Consider the following 25,670-nt stretch of genomic DNA (forward strand, 5'->3'; position numbering starts at 1 on the left):
ACTTTGTCTTGGAAAATCAGTCATAAATAGAATTTATTGTTGGTATACCTCCACTGTCTGTGCTAACAGCAGAAGCCATAGCGTATTGCAGCTGATTTGTTTGTGTTTTATATTGAGTTCATGAATTAACTAGAGGACAAGGTGGACCATTTGCTGTGTTAAAATGTAACTAGAAAATGGCATAAGGGCATACTATTTGCCTTAAAGGGAACTTATTTAGGTCAAAACTGCATGCGAAGCATGAGACTGCAGTAGCAACATTGAAAGCCCTTTTTGTCAATAGGTTATCTCATAACTGAACACTTCTTAAAATTGTTTTCCAAGTCTGAAGGCAAAATTTTTGAGAGGCAAATTAGCTGAAGGACACACAGAAGAGTGAACGTGCTGTGAGTTTTTACTTAATTGTTATTTCTTCAGATGGAAAATATGCATTTTGCTTTGCATTAATGACTTCATTGTAATGATTAATGTCTCTGTGCCTTTCTGTAATTATTTTTCACTTAAAAGTGTGGATGCCAGTAACAGTTTGTTAAGAGAAACAAGTGATGGAACATTAGCCCACTCACCAAGCACTATGAAATTTTTGTCAGTTATAGTCTATGCTTTTGTAATAGCCCCTTCTGCCTGACATGCATTTCCCTCCCTGTCCATGAGAATACAGTCAACTTTCAGGATATACTGCAGGATCTATCTTTTAACTCATGTCTGTGGGAGAAGACAATCACAGGTCCCTCTTTTTTTTTTTACTTTTTCTGCATGTGACTTCCAGGATCACGTAGGTCTTCGTCTGGCAGCATTTCTTGGTTCAGGCTTCCAAGTGTGCTGATGATATATATGGCCTTTAGGAACCATTGCCCTGCAATACAGTAAGGTTGGGTGTATTCTGGTTGAAACTGGGTGTTGGGATAATTGCTGAAGGCTTTGTGAAATTCCTAAGTTAAAGCACAAATGATAAATGGAATGACATTTTCTAATGCTTGGTTTGTTGAGTGACCATTTGCATCTACAGAACATGAAAGTAAGAGGATAATCTTTCAAAATGAAAAGTAAAAAATAGCAAATGTGCACCTAAAATATTATTTCTTAAAATTTCATGTGAAGCCATTATTTTAAAAGAAATAAACTGCCTGGGGTTTTGATGGAAATTAATGGAAATTATGCTGTACTTTCCTGGCAAGTTACCTAAAAAGCAGTATACCATTTTTGGCCTTACTCTTACAAAGATGTGGGCATGAGCTTAGCCTTATGCCACTAAAGCTCACACTACACGCATAAATCTTCGTAAAAGGACTTTGTGAAAGACTCTTCTAAACACAGCTAGTTGTGATATCATTGTAAGTTACAAAACTTTCCTCTAAGAAACTCTACATACCAGTAAATCAAAACATTTCAAGTATTTATTGTTTGCTAGAAAAAATAATGTCAGTTATGTAAACTGGATTGAAAGTTGACTTATGAGAGTATGTTTTAGATCTGTGTGTGGTCCTCCTTCCCTTCCCACACAAATAATAAATAGATGGATATTTGTCAAGTATTTTATTACACCAACTGTTATTCTCTATTATGTACTCAGTTGCTTACAGAAAAAACTGACATGAACTGCATCTTCCACAATCTGCTCAGAGAGGGCAGTTTTCACCTACGAGGCCATCTAATTTTTGAAAACAATGGACAGACCAGAGCTAGGAAGCAGCTACTATTTCTTGGATGTTTTTAAGGTGTTAGAGATATTAACAAGCTGGAAAATGGACAATCACATTTTACAGTTCAATAACCATTTCTCCTGTTTTTCTTAGAGTTGGAACATCACCCAAGAAACAATGCAAAGAATAGTAAGAGTATTCACACGCGGAGTCGATACATGAAACTACAAGCTTGTCAACTGTATTCCAAGCATGCCTGATGCTGTGGCTGGGAAACCTGCCCCACCAGTTGCTTGTCATCAAAGTCATCTTTCATTTTGCAAAGAGAGTAAATAAAAAGAATTTTTATTAGGAATAACAGGTGAGATTCACTCAAACTGATATGGGAAAAGCTAAATTATGGTTTTCCAGCCAGCTATTTGCCTGTGTTTCCGAAGCTTCAGCCGGTGATGTGCAGGGTGTTTTCATTGTCAACAGGAAGCAGCTGCCAGCCAAACCTCATGCCTTTTGGGCCAGGGCAAGTTTGACATGATCTGAACCCTAAGATAAGTGAAATAATGTACAAATTCAAGTGGCTGGTCCTTGGCTGTGCTGTTCAAATAAAAAGAGTTCCCAGGATTCCCAAAATACTAAAATATTGGGAGAGACTTTTTATTATATGTCATATTATACCTGTCAATTTATACCGATGATTTCATCCTGAAGAAAAACATACCTATCATACATATTACTACTATTCCTGCTGGCACATCTTGGGAAGTAGTAGGGGGTTTGGTTTTTTTTCACTACAACTTCAGTCTCCCTCCCACATGTGATCACACAATTGTTTGCAGGACTGCTGCTGGCTGGGTTTAGAGTAAGTCACTGCATTATTATTTGGGTAGGGAGGGAAGGAGGAAAGGAGGACCACACACAGATCTTAACCATACTTTGATAAGTCAGCTTTCAATCCAGTTTACATTACTGACTTCCAGCAAACAATAAATACTTGAACTGGTTGGACTTACTGATACATAGTGTTTCTTAGTTATAGGGAACTTTTGTAACCTGTAATGACATCACAACTTCCCTATAAACAGGAAGGTTGAAACTCTCGTCCCATGATCCTTGTAGAGCTTCTGATAATCATGAAGTGCCTCTCAGTCTGAACTAATGTACCCTCACAAGAACTTTAAAGCACGCAAGGACCGTCAATGCCATTGCACAAGGCACACTGGACTGTACAGAAAGTGGCTCTGGCGCCCAAGGTGGATTAAAGCTCCCCGTAAGTACTGGGTTCAGCAGAGTACGTCGGTGTGGCTGACCCTGCAAAGTGCCGAAGGATGCCTGCAGTTCAGAGGTGGCAGGCAGACACCTGAGCAACCCACGTTCCCTAAAGGTGTGCTCATGCCCACGGGGTGTTCAGCAGCTCACGCCTGTTACACCTATAAGCTCACACTTATTTTGCAGAAATAAGAGGCATGGATTTCCCTGCCTTCTCCCTCAGCTTGTGGGGGTTCACTTCTTTAGTGTCTTGGAGATGACATGTTGGAGATTACAATACTGGGGGAGACTGGGTTTGGACACAGCCACTGTGTCCTTTCTGATGAGAGAGGGATGTATGGAGAGAGAAATGCAAGTTTTATAGGTCAAGGAAGAAGAGAAAATTGTCCAAAGGGGAAAAAAAAAAAGCAGCTGTGTTTGTTTGCAGTAAGAGGCGTGGCTGGTAAGGCAGACCATTGTGTTCTGGAACAGTGGGTGTTTCCAGTGTCTTCCTGCCATGGTCCACCTTAGAAAAATTTAGAAAAACTGAGGCTGACACATCAACAAAGGTCAAACAGTGTCTGCTGGGGTGTTGCAGAAGGGAGTATTTGTTGTGATGAGACATTAGCATTGCAAGTATTGAGCTGGTCAGTTATGAATGGGCACCTTCAGGCACAGGAATTAGCACAAATTGTTGACAGTATTTTCCTTTGCTTGTCAGCATAACATCTCTCTTGTTCTAGTTCAGCTGTAAGACAGCTGTTCTTCCATAAGCTAGTTTGAAGATATTATTCTATTTTCATGAGAGTCATATAGTTAAATATGGCAATAGTTAGGCAAAGCTTTACGTCATCTCCACATGGCTGGTAGCATTTCCTCTGACCAGTATCTTGTACCTGACTGAAGTTACAGAAAAGGTGCAGCGACATCTTAGGACTCTCCAGGTGAAGAACCCGGCTGTCAAGGGGTCGTTCACTCTCTGCTCTGCAGAGCCTTCTCAAGACAACTGTCATGGTTTTGGGTCTTTGCCACTTTAAGTTGGGCTGCAAGATTCAGTTTCTGAGATAGTCTTGCCCTTCTTTGAAACAATATACTTTAAAATGAGAAAATACCATGACAATCTAGTGTCCCTAAAGGAACAAAGATCTCTCCATAACACTCCACCCTTAAACACAATCATCAATTATTCACCCGCCAATAACTTCAACTAACAACCCGTTCAGCGTCCCGCACATTGAGAAGACAGGCACAGATCTTCATTTCGGATTAGCAGAATGAAAGGTGCATGTTTAGTGCAGGTGAGAAGGAGGCACAGATGAATGGTGTGGAGAGGATAAAGTAGTTTTAAAAAGATTTGTAGAAGAGATAACAGGTCTTGGTTAACCAGGACAGAGGTGATGAGCTAGTAAAATTTTTTGTCTTTACAGAACATAAATTAAACTGATAGCAATTTTAACTGAAGTAACCCTAACCTAGTATCTTCTAGGACTGCAAGCAAAGAGCAGGTGATCTGATTTCTCCTGGGCCAGGCTGCATCTCAGCACCAACGCTGCTGTGAAGAGAACCTTCTGCTCTTCCGCAGACCATTGGCATTCACAAGGATCACCTTCAGGTTGGTTACCTTATTCCTTGAAATGCCCCAAAGAACCGCTGGGAGGAAAGGCTCCAAAAACCGGCATGAGACCCCCAAACATCCTCCTCGCTGGGGTGTCCCCAGCCTTCCTGCCTCGGGTCCCGACCTGCCTGACTTTTAAGGTGGGGCTCAACCAGTAAGGGGAACATTTACAGTGTCGCTGCTCGCAGAGGAGTCACAAGGGGGAATCTTGTCTCTTTGCCCTTCACGTTAAAGCAAGAACTATAGAGAACATCGTGAGATGTGTCCTGGTTTCAGCTGGGATAGAGTTAATTGTCTTCCTAGTAGCCGGTACGGTGCTATGTTTTGAGTTCAGTATACAAAGAATGTTGATAACACTGATGTTCTCAGTTGTTGCTATGTATTGTTTAGTCTAAGTCAAAGATTTTTCAGCTTCTCATCCCCAGCCAGTGAGGAAGCTGGAGGGGGACAAGAAGTTGGCACAAGACAGAGCCAGGGCACCTGACCCAAACTGGCCAAAGGGGTATTCCATACCATGGGATGTTGTGCCCAGTACATAAACTGGGGGGAGTGGGGACGGGGGATCGCTGCTCGGGGACTGGCTGGGTGTCGGTCGGCGGGTGGTGAGCAATTGCCCTGCGCGTCATTTGTACAGTCCAATCCTTTTATTACTGCTGTTGTCATTTTATTAGTGTTACCATTATCGTTATTAGTTTCTTCTTTTCTGTTCCATTAAACCGTTCTTATCTCAGCCCACGAGTTTTACTTCCTTTCCCGATTCTCTCCCCCATCCCACCGGGCGGGGGGGAGCGAGCGAGCGGCTGCGTGGTGCCGAGTTGCTGCCCGGGGTTAAACCCCGACAGATGCGTCCCCCCCGTTCGGCTGTCAGGGCCGGTCCCTGAGGACCCGCTGCGTTACTGCACCCCTCACCGCAGCGCCCGCGCCGCCTTTGCAGCAGCAGGTGGTACCCGGGGAAACGCTGCTGCGGGGGCCCATCCGGACCGGGGGGGGAACCGGGGCGGCGCTGAGCCCCGCGAGCACACAGCGGGGCAGGAGCGGGAGTCCCCGCAGGGCCGGCGGGGCGGCCGCGGCGTGGGCCGGGGCGAGACGGCTCCAACGACGCCTCCGCCCCCCACCCGGCAGCGGCGCTGGGCCCCCCCGGCGCCCGCGGGTCTGCGCCGCGGCACGGCGGTGCTCGGTCCGAATCCCGGGCGGCCGGTTACTTCAGATGGAAACCAAACCGGCTGAGGAAAAAAAAATAGGGAAGAAAAATAAAGAGAAACCAAAGCAAAGCGGGCCAGGCGGGGGCCGGGGCGGGCGCGAGGGGCCGCGGCGGGCGGGGTCCCGGGGCGGGGCGGGGTCCCGGGGCGGGGCGGGGTCCCGGGGCGGGGCGGGGTCCCGGGGCGGGGCGGGGTCCCGGGGCGGGGCGGGGCCGGGCAGCGGCGGGGGGCGGGTCACTGCGGAGCGGGCGCGGCGGCCGCACCGGGCGAGGGGCGGGGCCCGGCCGCACCTTCCCCGCCGCAGCGCGGCGCCGCCTCCCTCCCTCCCGCCCGCCCCGGCGGCGCGGCAGCCGCTGCCCCGCCGCGCCATGGAGCAGGGCCCGGCGGGGGGGTCCGCCGGCGGCGGCGGCGGGGGTCTGCTCCTGCCGCTGAGCGAGAGCGAGCAGCAGCGCTACTCCGAGCTCTTCTCGCGGTGCTGCCCGCCCCCCGAGGCGGCCGCCGGGGGCAGCAGCGTGGGCGAGCTGTTCCGGGCCTCCCAGCTGCCGCCGGACACGCTGCACCAGGTGGGTCGGGGGGCGGCCGGCTCGCCTCGGCTCGGCTCGGCTCGAAGTTGCGGGGGGCGGGCGTGGGGACGGCGCCGCGGCGGGACCCGCTCCCTCAGCCCTGCGGGAGAGGGGCCGGCGCTGCCTCCGCCGGAAAGTTGGGGGCGGGCGGCGGGCCGCTGCCCTGCCCCGGCCGCGGGGTCGGAGCGAGCGGCCCCGGAGCGGGGCACGGCTTCCCGGCGCGGGCGGCGGTGCCCGGGGCCGCTTTGCGTCCGCGTCCCCCTTTCGGACGCGGGAGCCGCCTTCCTTCTGCCTCCGGGCGGTCCGTGTGGCGGGGGTGGGCGCCGTCCCGCGTGTTGGTGCCCTGGCACCGAGGCGCTGGGCCGGGCGGGAGGGTTCGCGCAGCCCCTCGGCGGCTCGTGCGGTCCGCGGGTGGGTTCAGTCCCTCGGAAGGGGCCGCGGGCGGCGTGGAGGCGCCGGGGTTGGCAGAGCTGGGAAGGGCACGCGGCGTGTTTAATTCCTGGCTTAACGCTGGGTTTGGGGTTTTTTTTTTTCCAAGTGTTGTTTCAGTGGGAAAAAAAAAATAAAATCTGTAGGTGAAACGACGCTGTGGCTGGCGTTTGTTAGGTCCGGTTTTGAGAACAAACGCGTTTGGGTGGGAGGTGGGGGGCTCTGGCGCCCTGGGAGCAGCAGAGCTCGGGAGGGGGCCCTCGGGGGCAGAGCCCTCCCCGGCGGCGAGGAGGAGCTCGGTCAGGCGCTGCGAAGGCTTGTGCCGTCCAGTTTGCAGCGGCGGGAAGGACCGGGCTTGGGGTCTTCTCCACCTGCGGATGAGTAATTCGAGCAGTGCCCCCCCCGTAATGCGTGATACTTCTGACCATAAACTGAACAGAGGTAGGGCGTTCCCGGTGGTTTTTAAATTTATTTTTACTTGCAGGAATTCTGTTCTTCAGTAGTCTTCATTTAGCGAGCAGAAAAAAGTTGTGTGGGAATTGAGCTCAAGTATAGTTATACCTGGGCGCCGCCTGAGGGTACAAAACTCCTTTACTGCTTTCCTGATAGCTGTCAGGTCATCTCATAACGACTCGTATGAATTTATATGGCACAAGTGACGCTGAATGACAAAGATGGTATTTCAAGGATATTTTTCCTCTCTTACTTGTGCTGTTTACCCCATCTGTAAAATAAAAATGCTACCGACCACTGCAGTACTACTTCATTTTGAGCCACACTGTGGCCTTGGTCTTGCAGCTGCACTGCGCGGTGAAAGTAGAGATTTTGCATAGATCTAGCACCAAGAGTAGGGCTTTTGCAAAGAAGAAGGAGGTGGCAGTTAATTTCAAATAAGAAAGCATATTTGAGAAACTTGTTAAAGCCCTGTTAGTAAATTTGTGCGACTTTGGTGTTAGTCACTTCATTTTCCAAAGAAGTGTGGGAAAAAACCCCTTATTTTTGTGATGTCGTTCCTTACCCTCTCATTTAAGTAAAATTTATTACCGTATTATTCTCATAGTGTGTTTTGGGGGTCATTTTGATAGTAATGTGTGACTTAAGCCTGGAGATGTTGGCTTTTTTTTTAATGTTCTTGTTGTTTTTTACTCTTTTAGATTATTTCCAGGTATATTTATGCTGTGAGGAGAATGTTACTGGGAAACAAGCCTGTAATTGGCTTCAGGAATATTCAGATAATAAGGCCTGTAGGATCTGGGGCTGTTTCTCTCCCTCCTTCCTGCCCTCCCCCTCTGGTTTATATGGCATTAATCACAGTGGCACTCCACTCTACGGCTAGAGCGCCTGTCCTCAAAACCCACTGCTGTCAGGTATTCTTACTAACATCTACTGGGACTTAAGAATGAATTAACGTAATGTGTTTAAAAAATAAATAATTGGAAATGTGGATGTTTTGATAGGGAAAACCCCACAATATTTTTTGAGATATTTGCTGATATTTTATCATCCTCCAAAATTACAATCTAATAGTTTCTGTTAAAAAAAAAAAAATGTTAAAAATTATGGGAACAAGGCACAGAGGTTCTGCTGGTAGAGGGAGCACCCATTTTAGGCAGAGGCAGCTCGTTTGGGTTGGGATAACATGTTTTCTTTGAAATAATTGTTGACCGTGAAAGTTTTCTTTTTTTGTTGTTTTTTTTTTTTAATGCTTTTTAAAATCCCTGTCTGTCATAATTAGTGCTTAGTATGCAGGCATCCCTACTGACCGACTGAGAAATGGTCATGCTGAGTTTTTGCTGTGTCAGAAATGGGGGAGATCTGGATTGGAAACCAGTTCTGGATTTCTACTAAGCAGAGCCTGCACAGACCAGAAGGTACTTTACACCATTCCCGGCCCTTGCATGGGCTATAATGAGAGGCAGCTATGGACTGTTTTGTAAGCAGTGTGCAATTTACAGCTTTTAATCCTCAAGGTATTCATTGAAGAGTGGTTTTACAGGTCAGTATGCTTCCAGAATGGGCATTTAGTGCCATGGTAAAGTCTTGAACCTGTGCTGTTGTCTTCAAGGATTTGTACTTGTGTAGTAAGTGGGATAAATCTTTGAGAAAGAAGGAGACTTTCCTTATACAGTCTTTGATTGAGATTTCGTGTTGATCAGGAAGGTGCTCACAAGCATCGCGGGAGACCTCCTTCCACCTTCCTTAACTCTGATGGCAGGGTTTGAGGTCTAGACAAAAATCACGTGGGTGCATCCCGGCTGGAGTACTGCTGTTGAGTATGTCCGTTCCTGTGGGAAAAGCAGTGACGTGTGCTCCCAAACAGCAAACGGGCAAGGGTTTTGTTTGGTTTAAAGGTTAGTTGGCTTGATCCAAGAGGTTATTTAGATGAAAGAGGCTAGGTAACAGAGAGCAGGTAGGGAATGTGAGAGCATATGCCAGAAGAGGAAATGCTGGGATAAATGGAAAAAATCCAAGAGCAACCGGGTCAGTAGGAGCAGATGGTGTGCACCCGAGAGTCCTGGGTCTTGCTAAGAATGAAGTGATCGAACGCAGATTCATTACACCCAGGCTCATTAAAGCCAGCTATTCTGCTGGGCAATAGGGTACAGCAGAGTTGTACCTGTTTAACTTTCCTCAAAGAAGGGATCAAAGAATGAACTTGGCAAGAGTTATTTCAGTTCTGGAAAAATGGTTAAAATTAGCACTAAAATTAAATGTGTCAGGCACTTCGCAGGACGGAGAAGGGCATGACAGGGACAGGACAGCGTGGGTTTTGCGGACTGTAGAATTATGCCTCCCCTGTGTACTGAAAGTCTTCGACTAGCCATGCGGTGTGGTTAAAGGCAGAACCATTAAGATTTTATTTAGACTTACACAAAGCCTGTGGCAGATCTTTCACCAGGGGCTTTTAAAGTAACTCTGTAAAATGTCTACAATCCCTTGCCCGAAAGATCTGTGCTAGGATTGGTGGGGGTTTTTTGGGGTTGTTTTTTTTTTTTTAACAATATTTATGTCAAAGGAGGAAGGAGCAGACTAGTCACATGCCATGCAGTTACACAGAGTGTCAGAAATAGAAGAAACTCAACAGCATCAGCCGGATTTATACTTACCCATGTTGGTCCAGTTGAAAATGGGGTTCCCCACGCTTTGGCTCCTAGTAAAGAGAAAAAGAACTGAATTGTGCGAAGAAAAAAAAATCCTGGAAAAAAAAAAAAAAAGGTTTGAATTCACTGGGGCCACAAAAATATTGCTGAAGCAAAGGCGATCCCACAGCATACTTTGTTACATAGATCGTTATCGATAACACTTCTTACGAGGGGAGAAGACAGCAGAGGTGCGCTGGCAGTTGGGAAGGAGAGAGAAGTGACTGCGTTGCGGGGCAGGAGGCGCTGCTCGTGGCCGTCGGTGGATGACAACAGGTTCACACGTCCACAAGGGCAAACTCTCTCTGGGGTTTCTGGCCTCTTCCTTGGAGGAATTGGTTTCATTGTGCTCCCTGAGTGCGCTGGGATGTCAATACTCTACGCTAACTGCTGTGCCACCGGTGTTAACGATGGCTGGTTTGCCGTGTCTCGTTTTGGGCAATCAATTTGTGACCCCAGTTTGAAGCTGGCCGCCAGCGAGCACAGCCGCTGCTCCTTGGGTCCGGGACCCCAAAGTGTGTGTGTTACGGGTGCCAAGTACCAATGGGCCAATGTCTGTGTGGATTTCAGATAAAATAGTGTTTTATAGCATCATCGCGCACTGATGAGCAAGGGAGAGGTACCTTGTGCTAGTTTTACTGTTTGTTGGTATTACTGTGGTCTCTGAAGATTTGTCTTAGGAAGTTAGGGAGCAGGATTGGGCTCAAGATTTATACTGAAATGCTTATCTCTTTTTATTAGGTTGTGGCTTACTTGATCATTTCTCACTTGGTTGTCTGATGGTGTCAGTTTTATAAACCTTAATCTTATTTGTGGACTTGCACTATCAGCACAGAGGTCCAATTTTCTTAAGAAAACAAATTCTTTCCTCTGCAAATGAACACACTGGATTATTTGAGCTCCGAGGATGACAAGTACTGATTGTATGATGCTGGAGCTACACAGACACTGCATTTTTTAGCTGGGACTCTCCTTCCAGCTCTGTGTGAATAGGGAACACAGACCAGCAATCTGGCTTTTCTTCCACAGGCTTCGTGAGTTAATTTGTGTTTGTCGTGACTTGTCTCTATAGTTACAACTCTACAGTTTAACCGTATTTTTGTGTTCAAAAAGCAGAAGTGCGAATAGATTAAAAAAAAATTGCTAAGTTGATATTTCTTTGGAGAAAGGCCAGTAATTTTTTTATTCCATGAGTATAAATTAGTACCTGCACGATAGCTGGGGTGGGATTAACTGTCTGCCTCAAAGAGGCAGGAAAGAATAAGAACTGTGGCAGTTAAAATAGGAACTTTTTGACTGAGGAAACTCTGGACTTACTGTTACTTCATAAAAGATAAAATTCGCTCTGCTGTGCCCCTTGACAGAATTTGGTGTTATACTAGTGCTAGAAATGTGATTTAGCTGACTGACAGACAGTAGGTCCATCAAAAAGTGATGTTAGGTTAGAGTACACATGGAGAAATTGCATCCTACTGACGTCTTTGAGTCAGGAAGAAACAGAAGGGAGGGTACAACTCCATGTAAGCTGTACAGCAAGAGGAAGAAAGGAAAACTGATGTTTCAGTATAAATACTTCTGGCTACAATTCCCCAAACTGTTATTGCCTTTCTAGAGTCATAAGCAAAGTTGTGGTTTTTGAAGTAGGAACATGCAAAACGCAGACGTAAAAAACATAGTAGTATTATTTATTTAAAAAAAAAATTAAATTACCAAAGTAAAGAGTAAAACTTCACCTGAAGCAATCTTGATGATATATTCCATTAAAAAAAATAAAAATTGAGGCCCTAGTACACCTTTAAAGTGTTGTTTATCATTCAGTAGTTGCTACTTACAAGGTTAGTAGTTTTGAGTGCCTCAACGTTGAGGTACACAGTAGAAGATTTGTAGATGCTGTTCCCTCCCAAGTGCATTTCAAATCATTCTGTAAAACCAGAGACTCGACAGGCTTGTCACAGACATTCAGTGGGATGGTCAGAATTAGCCTGGTCAAGGCCTGAAGCCTTCAGTAATTAACCCTCTTTACTACCAAGTATGAATTAATTAGTTTATTTTGCAATAAAGTAATGCTTTGCTGTGCCAGTGATTTAAAATAATTCTACAAGAGGCATGGACGAAAAAGATCCCTTGGGATGAAAATGAGTAACTTTTTCATGAGAGATTGCTGCAGTATGAAGCAGTGTTGATGAGAATGGTGTTTTGTGGTTTTGGGGTTGGTTTTTGGTTTGTTTTTTTTTTTTTTGAATAAGTGATTTTTGTCATGATACTTATCTAAGTGCAGTGGGTTCACCAAGCAGTTGAGTATAACCTCTTTTACTCCTGTGTGTATCTACAGCAATATACTGTCAGTATTGTGATGTTTATATATAGTTTCATTGATATTGTCCACAGTTTGTTTTGCAAAGGACAGATAATACACAGAATTCACCTACTTTAGTGGGGGAATCGAATCCAGATACCTCCTGCAAAAAAGGGTTGGTATAAATTCTGAAAACATGGATTTAGCTGAGCTGAGAAACTTAGCCAAGAAAGATTCATGAAAGATGGAACAAGCATTTCTGTGACAAGGAATCAGGATAAATAACCAATTTAAATTTAAAATATTATGAATTGAGAAATATGTTTGATATAATATTTGTAAAGCAAGATCCTTTGATGTATTAACATCTAAACATACCAACAGTATGGTGAAATAAAACATTAATGAGCAGTATGTGCTAGTTCAACTTTTGAAGACAGTCAAACAGTTGAACAGCTGAGTTAGTGGATAATTAAGTAGAAGAGGTTGCTGGAGTAGAAAGCAACTGTAGGCAAATAGTAATCCCCTCTTCCTGAACAGAGAGAATATTTTCTTTTTCCAGTGTATTCAGGAGCATTATTTGGTGACTGCTGCATAAAACTGAGAACTCTGGAAAAGATTTTTTTGGGGGTGGGGGTGTTTTTTTTGGTGGTTTGGTTTGGTTTTGCCCCCCCCCCCCCCCCCCCCCCCTGCAGTTTAGATACGATGATGAGGTGGAAGGATGTGGGGGGATGAGATCCATTCGCTCTGTCATCTGGTAGGGCACAGTGACCAGAAGTAATCAGCTAAATCATTAACTGCAAATTATACTTAGTTTATTTACCAAACTGTTTAAAAGACAAACCATGTTTTTATAAACTTCTAAATGTGTGTATACATAAGAAATGTGTGGTTTTCGTTTTCTAGCAGATGAAGATGATCTGTGTATTTTTAAATGAATTCCAGTTGTCATCTAAATTTCACTTTGCATATATCACATGTACCTACACAAGTAGATGTATCTCTTATTAAAGATGATAATGGAGCAAATTTCTTATGAAATAAAAACTAAGATGTATATTAAGCTAGGTGGTTGCTTAAATATGTTTTAAAATGCTACATGTTAGTAAAAGCTGAAATGTTACCATATTTAAAAAAAAATAAATCGTGACTTAGTGATGACCAAGTGATGAGACAGATCTTTATCTAGAAGAACAACTAGATAGTTCCAATACAAACCAAAAATGAAATTAGGGTCCTATGTCTTTGGACTTACATAATGTTTTAAATAACTTATTTCTCCCATGAATCTGCCTTGCAGAAAATAAGGTTAAGATGCTTTGTGCTGCCGTTTTTTTTAGACCGGGTGGTATGTTTGGAGAGGAGTGCTGAAGAAGCTGTCTCTGACAAGTGTCCCCCCAGCAGGTTGTCACGCTGTGCAGAACATGCCTGTGGTGTTCGTGGGCTCTCTCCACTTGGGACTAAGCCTGCTTAAAACCCCCCCAAGGTTACATGCTGCCTGTTAAATTGATGTTGTACCTGGATGAGTCATTCAGTGGCCTTCCTAATGAACATAACTTACTGAGCAGAGCTGCAGGAGTGCCCCACTTACAGCAGCAGCGTTAGCAAATGTCCTCAAAAAAAAAAAAAAAAAGTCTTGAGAAACTTTAGGTAGCCTGACTACCAAAGCACATGTTCAGTGTTTTGATCTCTGTGGGTTCTTTTCTGCCCTGAGCAGTCTTCCCCCATCCAAAAAAGCTGCAAATGGTTCTTCCAGTATCTCACCCTTGCACCTGCATGGTCCTGCAGTCTGCACGTGCACCTCAGCTGGTCCCCTTCTCTGACAGGAGGTGGTGGGCAGCTACTCCTTTGAGCAGGGCCATACTTGAAGCGCTGGATTCAGACCTCATAATTCCCACTGGCTTCGTGGTCTTGAGAATTTAGAGTCGGCTAATGGGAAACACTTGGCTGAGCTTGAATTTAAGCTGTCTGAACATGGCCCGTGGTGTCTGCTCACTCACTCAGTGTGAGTCTCGAAGCCGAATTCTACTTTCAATAGCAAATGTCTGTAGCATTACTTTATTATTATTATTATTGTTGTTGTTATAAATTTCAAGTGGTTTTTGGCATGAGCCTTTCAAATTAATTTACTTCTTTTAATCCTTTCTTCTTCTTAAAGTCTCTTCCCACACCAAGAAACATTAGATCAGCTTTGGCATAGGTAACGTTTCACGTTTCATGCATTATTTACTTCTCGCATAATTTAGACAATGATGTTCTATGGAAGCCAAGATGATGGTCTTTCAGAATAAAACAATGTGTCTAATCATTTGCAAAACAGGATAACTGCTACGGGCTAACAAATAACAGTCAGAATTATTTTGTTACCAACAGTAACAGCAGCGGAGCAGTGAAAGGTGAAGTATTTGGACGTTTCAAATGCCAAAAATAAAAATAAATGGGGAGGGAGGCAAAACGAACTCAATAGTGTGATTTATTTATTTATTTATTTATTTTTTGCTTTCCCTCCTCTGAATAATTGCTGCCTTTATAAGAACATCTTTATGTTTTAATAGCCATAAGCTGCTTTGCCTTTAACTATGTACAGATGGAAATGCAAATACAAGTGGTGATATAAAATGCTAGCGTACTATGCGTGGGCACTGGAGACGATGATGTCTTTGACTCTGTCTGATGTTGCTGCTTTAAAGTCCTGTGCTCTTTGGCTGAATTGAGGATGAACGCTTGGTTTAGATGCAAACAAGTAGGTTCTCACTGACTGAATGACGCATTTCAACACATAAGGTGCAAGCATGTTGGGTGAAATGGTGATAATTTTAGGGTTTTGTTTAGTGATGTGGAAGAGGAAAAATTCAAGCTGCTTTTCCAAGTGATGCGTTGATTCAAACTAGAGGTAAATGGGGTATAAGATCAAGGAAGGGCAGGAAGTGTCTTCTACACACACCATATGCAACAGAGTTAGCTACAACAGTACACCTTCAGTTAAGAAGTCTTGTGACAACTCTTCAGTCTTACAAAAATAATCTATAACTCTCAACTAAAAAAGGATTTCATTTTATGATATTGATTAAGATAACTGCACAACTGTAGAAGATAATGTTTGGGGTGTTTGCTGCATTGCCCTTCAAAGTACCTGCTGTAGTTGTAAGTGCTAGGGAAATGAACCTGGGAAATGTGCCAAATGTGATAGAATAGGATGGGTACAGGGAGCGTCAAGTTTTTTTGGGGGGTAGCCAGTCTAGAAAAGTCACAGCACAGTAACTACTGAAGAGAAGTTCGTTGTAGAAGAAAAATATGTTGATGAAATGGGACATAAGTCTGTAGGAAATTTCTGTTCATGACAAAAATGCATCTTATGTCACAGAGTCTCTATTTTCCTCTGTGTTAGGGTCTCACTTTGTCTGCAAAGCAGAACAAAACCCAGAATTCCATTTTACGGGAAATGCCAGAATTTCTTCCAGGGCAAAGTTAAATATGAGAAATGTTCACAAGAGAAGTTGATTTGGAAATGTTTAAAATCATGTAATTTATTGAACTAAATCAAAACATTTTGTTTTGAACTGTTTAAGAGTTAAAGCACTGTGACATCTTATACATAAATTTTGGGAGACAGGTTGTTCACATATGTCATCACTTGTTCTTTTCTGTTGATTAGACTAATTCTGCCGTTATGTGTAGCAGTGATGGTGGCCATGCAGCTTGTTCAGGAGGCACACCGTGGTGCCTCATAAATGTCATCTGCTGAGGAATCACACGGGTGTGAAACATCAAAACTACAGCTTCCACGAGACTCTATGGTGCCTTTGTATTAAGGCAACCTGGAACAAAATATTTCATTTCCTGGCAGAAATTTGAAAGTGTCATTGGAATCCGAGTGGGTTTTTTTTTTCAGGAAGAAACTCAATATTTTGCAGTATTTTCAATTAGTCTAGTTCAAGATGACTACATCTGGTGGCTGCCATCTAGCTGGGGAGGACTTGTCAGGGTTTCTGCGTGTGTTCTCCATCAGTTCTTGGATACTAACTCTTGTGATTTTTAGCAACTTGAAGCACTTTCTATTACTGCTTTCAGAATGTCCTATCTCTCATTTTTTTTGTTCTGCTGATACTATTTGAAGTATAAGAGATGGAGTACTGGGAGGCACTGAGTGTCAGATCTGCCTTGCAGACTTGTCCGTAATTTATTCTCATTCTGAGAAGTGAGAAGCAAATAGTTTAAATCTCTGAAGAATGAATTTTTCTGTCATTGTTGGAATTTGTGGAAGACCTAGATAATTGTAGTTGCTAGAAATGTTCTATTTAGCTGTGTAGAAATGTCCCATATGTCTTGGCCATATGTTTTTCTCTTCTGTAAACTCTGATTTCAGTATTAATGGTAAAAAGGGGTCCTGAAAGTTTTCATTTGGACCAAAAATACAGTAATTCCTTTCTTACACAGAGTAAGAGGAAGAAACAGAGTACAAGGCTATTCCGAAGTGAGAGTATGTTTCTGTAGGTCATTGTGGGCTGAATTCTAGGTTACTGGCCTGGTTACGTTGTGCGGTTTAGTAACTGTGACGTTCGTGCCTCCCAGCAGCTTTTTGAGCTTCTGGTACTTACATGGGATGCCTTACAGTTCTGGTAGGAAGCATCAAGAACAGATAGGCTAAAACTAGTTTCCCATTGTAAGAACATAAGACAAGTGGAGACCTTACCTGAGGGTGAGGGAGCTGGGAGGTAGTAGAAGCAGGACAGCAGTGAATCTCATTGCAAGCAGCGGTTGTGAAAGAGATTGTAGAAGAAGTGTGAAAGAGTCAGCCAGGTGACCAGTGTGTGTATTGGGGGATATCTGGTTTGGGATCAGAAGGCAAAAATAAATAAATCCCAATGATGTTGTTAACTGCTGTTCTCTGTTGTTGAGTAATAAAAAGCAGGAACCAAGCAGCTGCTTGTTTCTGGTTTTTATTAGATGCTTTAGATACCGAGGTGATGAGCAGGTTATAAACATAAATGCTGCAGAGAGAAGGTGAAACAGGCTAGAACCTAGTAACCATGAAAAAGGGATAATGTGAGGTTTAAAACTACACTGATGTCTGAAGCTTCCTAGAGAGTCCTTGAATATTCTCATGCAAAACTTGTCAATAGCACCTCCACCCCCAACAAATAAACCATCCCCCAAACCTCCCCAAAACAAAACAAAAAATTACAGAGCCAAAATCTTACCTGGTTTTTAGGTTGAGTTTCTCATGAGATGCTACCAAAGTTAGAAATAAAGAGAGCCTCAGCTTTCTGTTTTCTACAGCTGGTATGTGATGGAGGCGTACCACTGTAACAAATAGTATGCTTGGGGGTTTTTTGCACTTGTATTGTAACCTGCCACTACACATGCTTAACTGTGGACTTTTTTAAAAACAGCACTAAATTATTATTCTGGAGATATGGTATACTTATAAAATAATACAGCCATGAAGTCATGCCTGTCAAAACATGTTTTGAGTGTTGTGAGAGGAAGGAACCAGGGTGGGAGCCTGGGGGTGATGATGTTACAGCACCTGGTACCTCACAGCGTGACAGGTCCTGGGTTCACTGGCCAGAGCAAATATTGTTTCAGGACAAGAGCAAGCAGCACTGGGCAGTGCTGATGTCAGCAGGAAGATAATTCTTAATGTTACTCAAATCGAGTTATCATTCACCTATTTTCCTCTCTCTTTCTCCCTCCCCCCACCCCAAGCCGTATCATAGTAATTATATATTTTACTTGATCTAATCTAAATCAGGACTGTCTTTGAGGAGGATATTCTCTGAAGGACTATTTCTTCTTAGGAAATACTCATTAGCTGTTTTTAAAGGTTGCATTATTTACCATGCGTATATTTGATTGCAGGGGAAGTGTGCAAGAGGTAAGACTTTAAGTTGAGTCTAGCAAGGCACTTTATTTCACTATAACTACTGAATTTAAGGACTACAAGAAAATAGGGCACTCTGGAATTGGGCTGAAGGTCTTCGCTTCAGATACTGAAGGACGGGTCTTAAATACCTCTGAGTAGGGGAAACATCCAAAAGGGCAAAAGTAGAGGATAAGTTTGTTAATCTGTTTTTAATGTATTATACAGTTTAAATCAATTGGCAATACCTAAGTGCAAATACTAGTAACAACCAAATTAATACTGAGACAGGCACAGTAATATTTGGGTCCTTCTAGTAACTAGATGACTCAAGTGTAAGGTAAGTTTCAAAATATTGAGGTTTGATGTATTTTAATGAAGAGAAAGAGCAATATGTCAGCGCTATAGATGTGAAATACATTTAAAGAAATTGGTTAGCAGCGCTACCTAGTTTTCCATGTTCATGATTCCCTTCTATATGGAGAATTCTGAGACTATGTAGTGCCTTAGATAGTTGCAGGACCATCCTATGGTCAAATTGGTATTTGCCCAAAACAACATTTCTACAGTTTCCATAGTATTGTCTAGTTGAGTGGCATGATTTGCGTGCGATTCTACAGAGCACAGAGAAGCACTTGGTTTGGAGCAGTGAAATTATTTGGGCCAACTCTAAATACTTGACACTGTCTGTGCTTCCTGATGGCTATTGCAAGGCAGCACATCTTGCAAGCAACATTGTACAGCGATTTTCATTTGTAGGAGAGCATTAAGGCATTTCAAAGCCAGTTCACCATTGCTGTAAAATGGCCAGGGCTATAGTTTTATAACAAAAGAGTGTACTGGAGTTGTGTAATTCCAAGGAAAGGTGGGTTGGAATCATAAGCTGATACATGTTGCCATAGTGAACCACTTCCCAAACTTGATGCTGAAGGATTTTAACCTAAAATGACTTTTCAGTCCCTTGAAACAGAAAATGTTTGTTTTGCTTTGGTGCTGATGTTTGTGTTCTGTTAGAAGTTTGCCTGTCTGTGCTGTTCATACCTTGTTAGGGTATGCTTCATTCTCTGTTGAGTTAGCCTTTTCTTGTGGTCTGTCTGGGAGAACTGCTACAAGCGTAATGCTAGAAGTACTCATTTGCAATAGGAGGGCTCAGTTTACCCCTCTGTGGCAGCCCTAGCTCATTTATTACCAAGGTTGCAAGCAGAATATGAAAGCTTGTTACATCCTTGTGTGAACACCCATCAGTCTCATTAACTATTAAATGGTCAAATGGCTGAAGACATGTTTGAGTTTCTGATTGTGTAATGCACGTGCCAGGGAGGGCATTGTTCCTCAGGTTCTCCATTAGGGCCTTGCTTAATGTGTCACCCTGCTCTTTATGCAGTGCAGGGTTTCATCTCCTGCTGGGAATGACCTACCAGCTAATGGTCTTTTTGCTATCGTTATATGGCTAACCACGAACTTCTATTCCTGAAAGGTTGTGCCATTTCCTACATAGCGCTGAGGTTTCAGCTCAAAAATGAGCACAAAAATGAGGTGGTCTCCTTTATTACTCCTTATTCCACTTCATCTTTCTTAATGTAATCTAAAATTTGCCAATTTCCCATGTCAAGGGTTGGGGTTTTTCTGGCCTCGTTTTCGAAAGAAATGAGGCTTGTGCAATGATGCTGTTAATTCAGCCCAGTAATAACTTCTGAATTTGTAACTGTTTCAACAAAATAGAGAGACTTTGAAGAGTTCGTAAGAGTTATGTGAAAAAACTAAGTTATACAGTAAAAGAAAACCATATTAATTTTCCTGCTGAGGGAAAAGTCCCAGAGTGAACTCAGCCCATGTTAAACATTAAAGAATCCATAGAGGAATGTCACCTCAAGACAAGGGTCCAGAGAAAGTTGGGATTTGTCGGTTCTGCTGCTCAAAAGCAACTTCTTACTAGAACTGATGTAGTTATTAAACAGTGGTGTGGGTGTGAGATAAAAGATGGATGTGGAATAGCATTTTAAGTTACCGTGACAGTGACTGGAAGGGAGCAAAAGGGGAAGGCGAGTCTCTCTGTATCTGCTCTGTGTTGCTATTTTTGTGCCCCTCTTTGTCCCCCCGTCTCTTCCCACGCAGCTCCACCTGTGCTGCTCTTTGTTCCCCTTGGTTCCAGCTGGCGAATTCCACCAGCCAAGAGAGTTGCTGGTTCAGCACTTCTCTGCATCTGCCAGGAAATAAATAAATAGTGGGAAGAGAAACGGAAGGGATGTGCTCTTGCTCTTTTTGTCAGCTTTACTTAGGGCTTTTTTTTTAGTTGTACATCTTGCAAAAATGTACTACTATGAGAAAATTTTCTTGAAACTAGAGCTGAATCCTATTGCCTCCTTGGTTCCCTTAGTTTTCTGGCATTAGGAAAAATGCAAGTGCTTCAACATTGATGTGTTGGAGATGGATTCTCATTTATACAGCTATTAAATATGCCATTGCCATTGAGAGGTTTAATGTAGTCCCCTAAGGGCTTGCAAGGCGTTGTGTTTTGTTTGCGTGCACCCCTTGCTGATGCAGTGCTTTGTAAGGTGTCCCATACCTGCAGGTAGCTGCAGCCCAAATTTGATCGCTGTGGGAGCTGTTCGTCCCTCTGTCTTCTAAATTTCCTCTAACTCCCCAGGAAGCTGAAGGTGATGTGCCGGCGCTATTTTTGCTCCTTTTGTGCCAGTACTTTCTCCTAGTGTTTCCAGCCTTTATGGCTGCCATCTGCCTGGGAGCCAGAGAGAATGTGCCTGTTTCTTTCTTTCTTTCTTTTTTTTTTTTTAACTGTACTTAGGCTCAGGTTCCCTGTCACCCCAAGTGATGTCTCATCTTACTTGCATCGGGGATTCAGATGAACACGTGGATTATATTTGGCACAACAAGCAGGTGAGCCCCTCATGTATAATGTGCCAGCTCAGCATGTCATAATTAATAGCTACTTCTAAATCAAATACCCAGCTTCATTGCCATTTGCTCCTTCCTCATTTGCTTGTTAAAGGTGGAATTAGTTTCTTCAGCCGTGTTTGACAAGTCTAGATCATTTAGCAGCAGTTTCCTTTCAGGAAATTTCACTGCTTGTGGTGCAGGAACTGCCTGCGTTGCGCTGCTGTGCAGGAGAGGCTGCCTGCCTGAGTCTCCTTTACAGCGAGGTTATGTCTTAACACAAAATATTTCTCTTGCTGTGGAAATGTCTCATTAATTATCTCCATATCTATTCCATTCCTAATTAAAGAGGATTGTGTCACCTTTTGAAAGTGTTTACAGGTTTTTGATTATGCATATTTATCTTTATAAAATTTATTGGTTTTTATTCTAAGTAAAAATGAGTAGTAGACTTTCCTTAATTTTTTGCTGTGTCTCTGCTCTCTGTTTTTTCTCAACTTGGAAGGAAAATTTGCCTATTTTCAAACTTCCATTACAGAAATGTTTGCAGGGAAATACTTGCACAAAAACTGCACAACCATTTCCAGTGGAATTTAAAAATAACAAACACCACCATTCATCTCATTGCAGAAGCGTTTCTGCTGATGCTAAATCTTGGAAAAAAAATATTTAACAATATCTAATTATGAGCCAAACTTTGCTTGGCCATGTACCTTCTGACTTGTAAATGTGTGTGAGGTCTTAAGCTACACAAAATGTTTGTGACGTGGTTTGTTTCAAAGACTATTGGGAATGCAAAATAATTTTGCAGGATGTGAATCTTGTATGCTTGAGTTTAACCAGCTTGCCCTGTCCAGAGCTAGCTTCATGCATGTTCTGAAAACAGCAGGGCTGAGCTGCTGCTGAGAAGCAGGACAGGAGCCGTGGGCCGTACACACCTTCACCCTTGTAGCCCTGGTCAGCTAGGTCTGACCAGTTCTCTGCTCTTTGCTTTGTTACTGACTCTGCTGCTTCCAGAGCAAGAAACTGGTGGGGAGGAACACCAGTCTGGAGTGATCATGGATCCCTTTAAAGTACAAAAGGAAGAGGGTTTGATCATTGGTAAGAGAGGCTGAGCAGTGAGACAGGACTTTGATTGTCATTTTTACTTTCCAAGGTGTAATGAGGAATAAAAGAAAGGATTGTCAGCAACAGCATCTCTGGGGTGTTTGTAGATGTTACGTGCCACTCAAAATTAGTGGTGTTTCTGTAGTTCTTTAATGAAATGGCAACTGAGGTAGGGACCAGTGGACACGGTCTTGCCTTGTGCTACTTAGGACCCTTGTCCTAAGAGTTGCCCCCGAGGTGCCATCCCTCCCTCGCTCCTGGCCTTGCACACTGCCTTTTTCATAGGAAAAAGGCAAGTGGCAGCGTGAGCACTGCATAGCACTTTTCATGGGCCAGTGGTAGCATAAACATTAACTGGTTCAGAAACAACCCGTGCCCTGACTAGCTACCTGACGGCTGTGTCAGCACGGAGAAAGGGCTGAGCTGTGTCAGCAATACTGGTAAGACCCATGAAAATCAGAGGCAGGGAAGTGCTTTTCTCTGACACCTATGCCCTTCTTTCAAACCAAATGGATATCAAAGCTAATGGACTATGAAAAGTACTGGGGAGAGGGTTTGGTGCCGTGTGATCCCATCAGCCTCATCTTTATAGGAGGCTGGATTATCTACAGGTGTGGAAAGGACCTCGGACCATCCCTAGACACCCTTTCCTGCCTACAGCAAAATCCTGTTTATGTGTTATTCTTGAGCAATTTGTTAATCCCTGGTGGTAACTCTGTAACTTTTATAGGCAATGTACTCTACTGCTGCCTTACCTTTAGTTTTAAGAAGGTTGTTTTTAAGCCTTACTTTGTTTATGGGCTGTCTGCAGAGGATATGAATAACAGATTATTCATCTCCCTTTTCAAGCCAACCGTTATTGTGCCTCCATTTAGTTTAATGTTGCAAACTGTCATTTACACGTTTGGACGTTTCTGCGGTGAGTCTTGGGAAAATGAAAGTAGAGAAAATTTTTTCTTCAAGAATCTTGAGGTAGCATTTGCTAGTAAGATAGGTAACAGTGCAAGTGGTCGTGTCAGGTGTAAGAATAAAAGCCATATGGGCGTGATACTTCAGAGAAGGGGGAATTTCACCATGGATTTCCCTGGGGCTCTGAGTGGGGACTCCCTTGCACCTGAGGCAGGCCGGAATGTTTTCAAAGGCTCCGGGGAACTGCGGTGCTGGGAGAGGTCCTCCCTACGGACAGGGCTGTGCCACCCGTCCCGGGTCGGCTCTGTGCCCGGACGGTGCTGCTGACCACGGCCCCAAAGGCAGCCAGAACTCACCGACCGACTGCAGGATCTTTGTTGTCCATCAGCGAATTGAGTCTGGGGGGGTTGCCTGCCCCAAGACCATCTCCTCGCCCCAGCAGGCTAACACGTAGAGAATTCATGAGGATTTTGAGGTTTGTAAAAAGATCTTAGTTGCCACCAAGGCAGAGTTCCTACAGGTGTGTTGAAATGGTGGATTGTATCGCATGGTGTGTTTGCCAGTGGTGTTTTTTTCCTTTCCTTTCCATTCCAGTTTTAAAAACATGGTTCCTACTGCTAGTGGCTTCCTCTTGTGGTCATGTATGCTCTTTGCCCCTGAAGCCAACCTTGGCTGTGGACCAGAAAAGAAGGCCTGCTATGACAGACCAGTTTTTAAAGGGCCCTAGTTGGGAATATTGGCACCACTCTGGGGGGAAAAAACCCAAAACACCCCCCCCACCCCTCTCTAAGGGAATTAATTCACAGTAAACGTCTTGTTTCTTATTCATTCCTTGGAAAAATGAGCCATATATTCAGCTCATGGGGGCAAGATAAGTTGGATGGTTGCCATCTTACATGTCTGTCAAGACTTACAGAAGATCAGCAATTACCAGGAAAACAATTTCATTACAGAATGCTTAATAAGGAGACTTAGAAAAAATGTTAAACTCTTGAATTGTTTGTTTTGTTACCTTCCATGCTGCTCCTCTGGGACTTCTATTCGCAAAGTTTCATTTGACGCCAACTTGTTCCATGTGTTGGTTTCTTGTACGCTGTGCTCTCATACGTGGGCCGTGTTGTAGGTTTGGACCTAAAAGGACTGTAAATATCTTGCGCAGGAATCCAAGTCGAATCCTTTCCAAAGTTTTTGTAGAAAATCAATTTCCTGTGGGGGAGTGTCAAGATTTTTAAGGTTAATACTCCGTGGAAATGCCTCTAGCATTTTTAGCAAGCTGGAAAAAAAAAAAAATGGTATTCTTACACAATCAGAATTAAATTTGTACCCTTGATGTGCAATAAGTACTTTTGTATACCTCATTAAAATTTCTTATTTAAAAGGGCGAAAGGTTTTGTATTCTTTCAGTTTGAATTAATTCCCTTTGACATTGAAGTATGGCGCCAAAGATTTTCAGCGTTGTGAGAATTATTATTATGAAAGCAGTTCTGAGGGATTTAAAAACAATGAGAGCCTAGGGTATGGTGCCTAAATATTGTGACATTAAAAAGAAAAGTACAGAATACAAATATATTCCATTATAAACTGTAGTTTAATTGGATCATTTTTACATGACTTGTTCATTGTGAACAAAAGGTTTTCCATATACCTGAATCTGGAAGAATGAAACATACAGGTAAACAAACAGGTTTCTAAAAGGGCACGGCTATTTTAAGAAATAAGTTATTTTTCTGAAGAAATAATTTTTTAAGTTGCTATTCCCAAACTGTTCATATTATTTTTGTGGTGTTTTGCATGCTTTTGCTGTTTAATGAAACATTTGCAATTGTCACAATTTTTCTGTGATAGTTTGCATAGGAAGATACAAATAAACAGTAGATTTATATACTTCTCACTGTTTATTTGGGAGAAAAAGGTAGCACAGTTTGTCTTCATTTATCAACATTAAAATCATCCTGGTTTTGTATGTACCTCAAGATCACCTGAATTTACAGGCATATGGTTCTTCAAAGCTGTATTTAATCTGTGAGTAGTAAATACCTCCTTTGTGCTAGTAAGGTGCGTACAGCGCAGAGATTCAGAATTATTTGAAACATGGTTTTGAAATTGTGGTGAGTTTATGCAGTGTATCTGCCATACATGTTGAGAAAAGGCTTTTTTTTTCCTCCCCCCCCCCCCCCCCCCCCAAATATTTTAAGAATTTGTACTCACCAGAAACTTTTCAGAGAATTAGGAACTTTAGATTTTTTTGATTGCATAATGGACAGTGCTGTGTTTAACTTTCTTGTTACTAGTTAGAGCAGGCAAGTTGTTTTAATTCAGAACTTAACATCATAGCACAGATTATTTTAAAAATCATTTTACCTTGATGCAGCATTTTCTGTAAAACTTATCAGTTTTTCAGAGTCTTTCAGATAATGTTACGAAATGTGTATACAGTGGTTTGTTTTCTGAAGAAAAAGCGCTTGTGGGTAATAGTGTTCGGCTTTTTTCTGCTTGAAAAAATTGTTGTTTCTAGAGGCTGAAAATGCTTTGTACGTGTGTTAGAGAACAGTTTTCTTAGAAAGTTAGTGTGGCTAAGAAGTTAAAGACAGACAAAACTCCCGTTTGTGCTCATCAGCAGTGAGCCCGCAACAGTGGTGAGAAGCAGGACATGGATGGAGGTACTTTTTCGGTTACTCGGTCGTACAGGAAGGAGAGATATAAAACTGGCATTTCTTCCCCACCCCTATACAAGCCCCAGCAACTTGTAAGGAGGGGGGAAAAAAAGGTATC

At 43.2% G+C, this 25,670-nt stretch overlaps 1 protein-coding gene across 4 annotated transcripts in view; it reads left to right on the forward strand.

The window, feature by feature from the left end:
• Window positions 1-6,002: 6,002 nt before the first annotated feature.
• The window catches only part of REPS2 (RALBP1 associated Eps domain containing 2), a 102,062-nt gene continuing 82,394 nt past the window's right edge, over window positions 6,003-25,670 (forward strand). Inside the window, exon 1 of one of the 4 annotated variants that reach the window (XM_075057225.1) lies at window positions 6,003-6,262. In XM_075057225.1, coding sequence (XP_074913326.1) covers window positions 6,068-6,262 — 195 coding nt within the window. In that variant the 5' untranslated portion in view covers window positions 6,003-6,067. Of the gene's footprint in view, window positions 6,263-6,489; window positions 7,133-25,670 lie in introns of those variants that run through there. The other 3 variants (XM_075057223.1, XM_075057224.1, XM_075057226.1) reach the window with 3 other exon arrangements.

The sequence above is a fragment of the Buteo buteo genome, chromosome 25 (assembly GCF_964188355.1).
Source record: "Buteo buteo chromosome 25, bButBut1.hap1.1, whole genome shotgun sequence".
NCBI classification, from domain to species: Eukaryota; Metazoa; Chordata; class Aves; order Accipitriformes; family Accipitridae; genus Buteo; species Buteo buteo.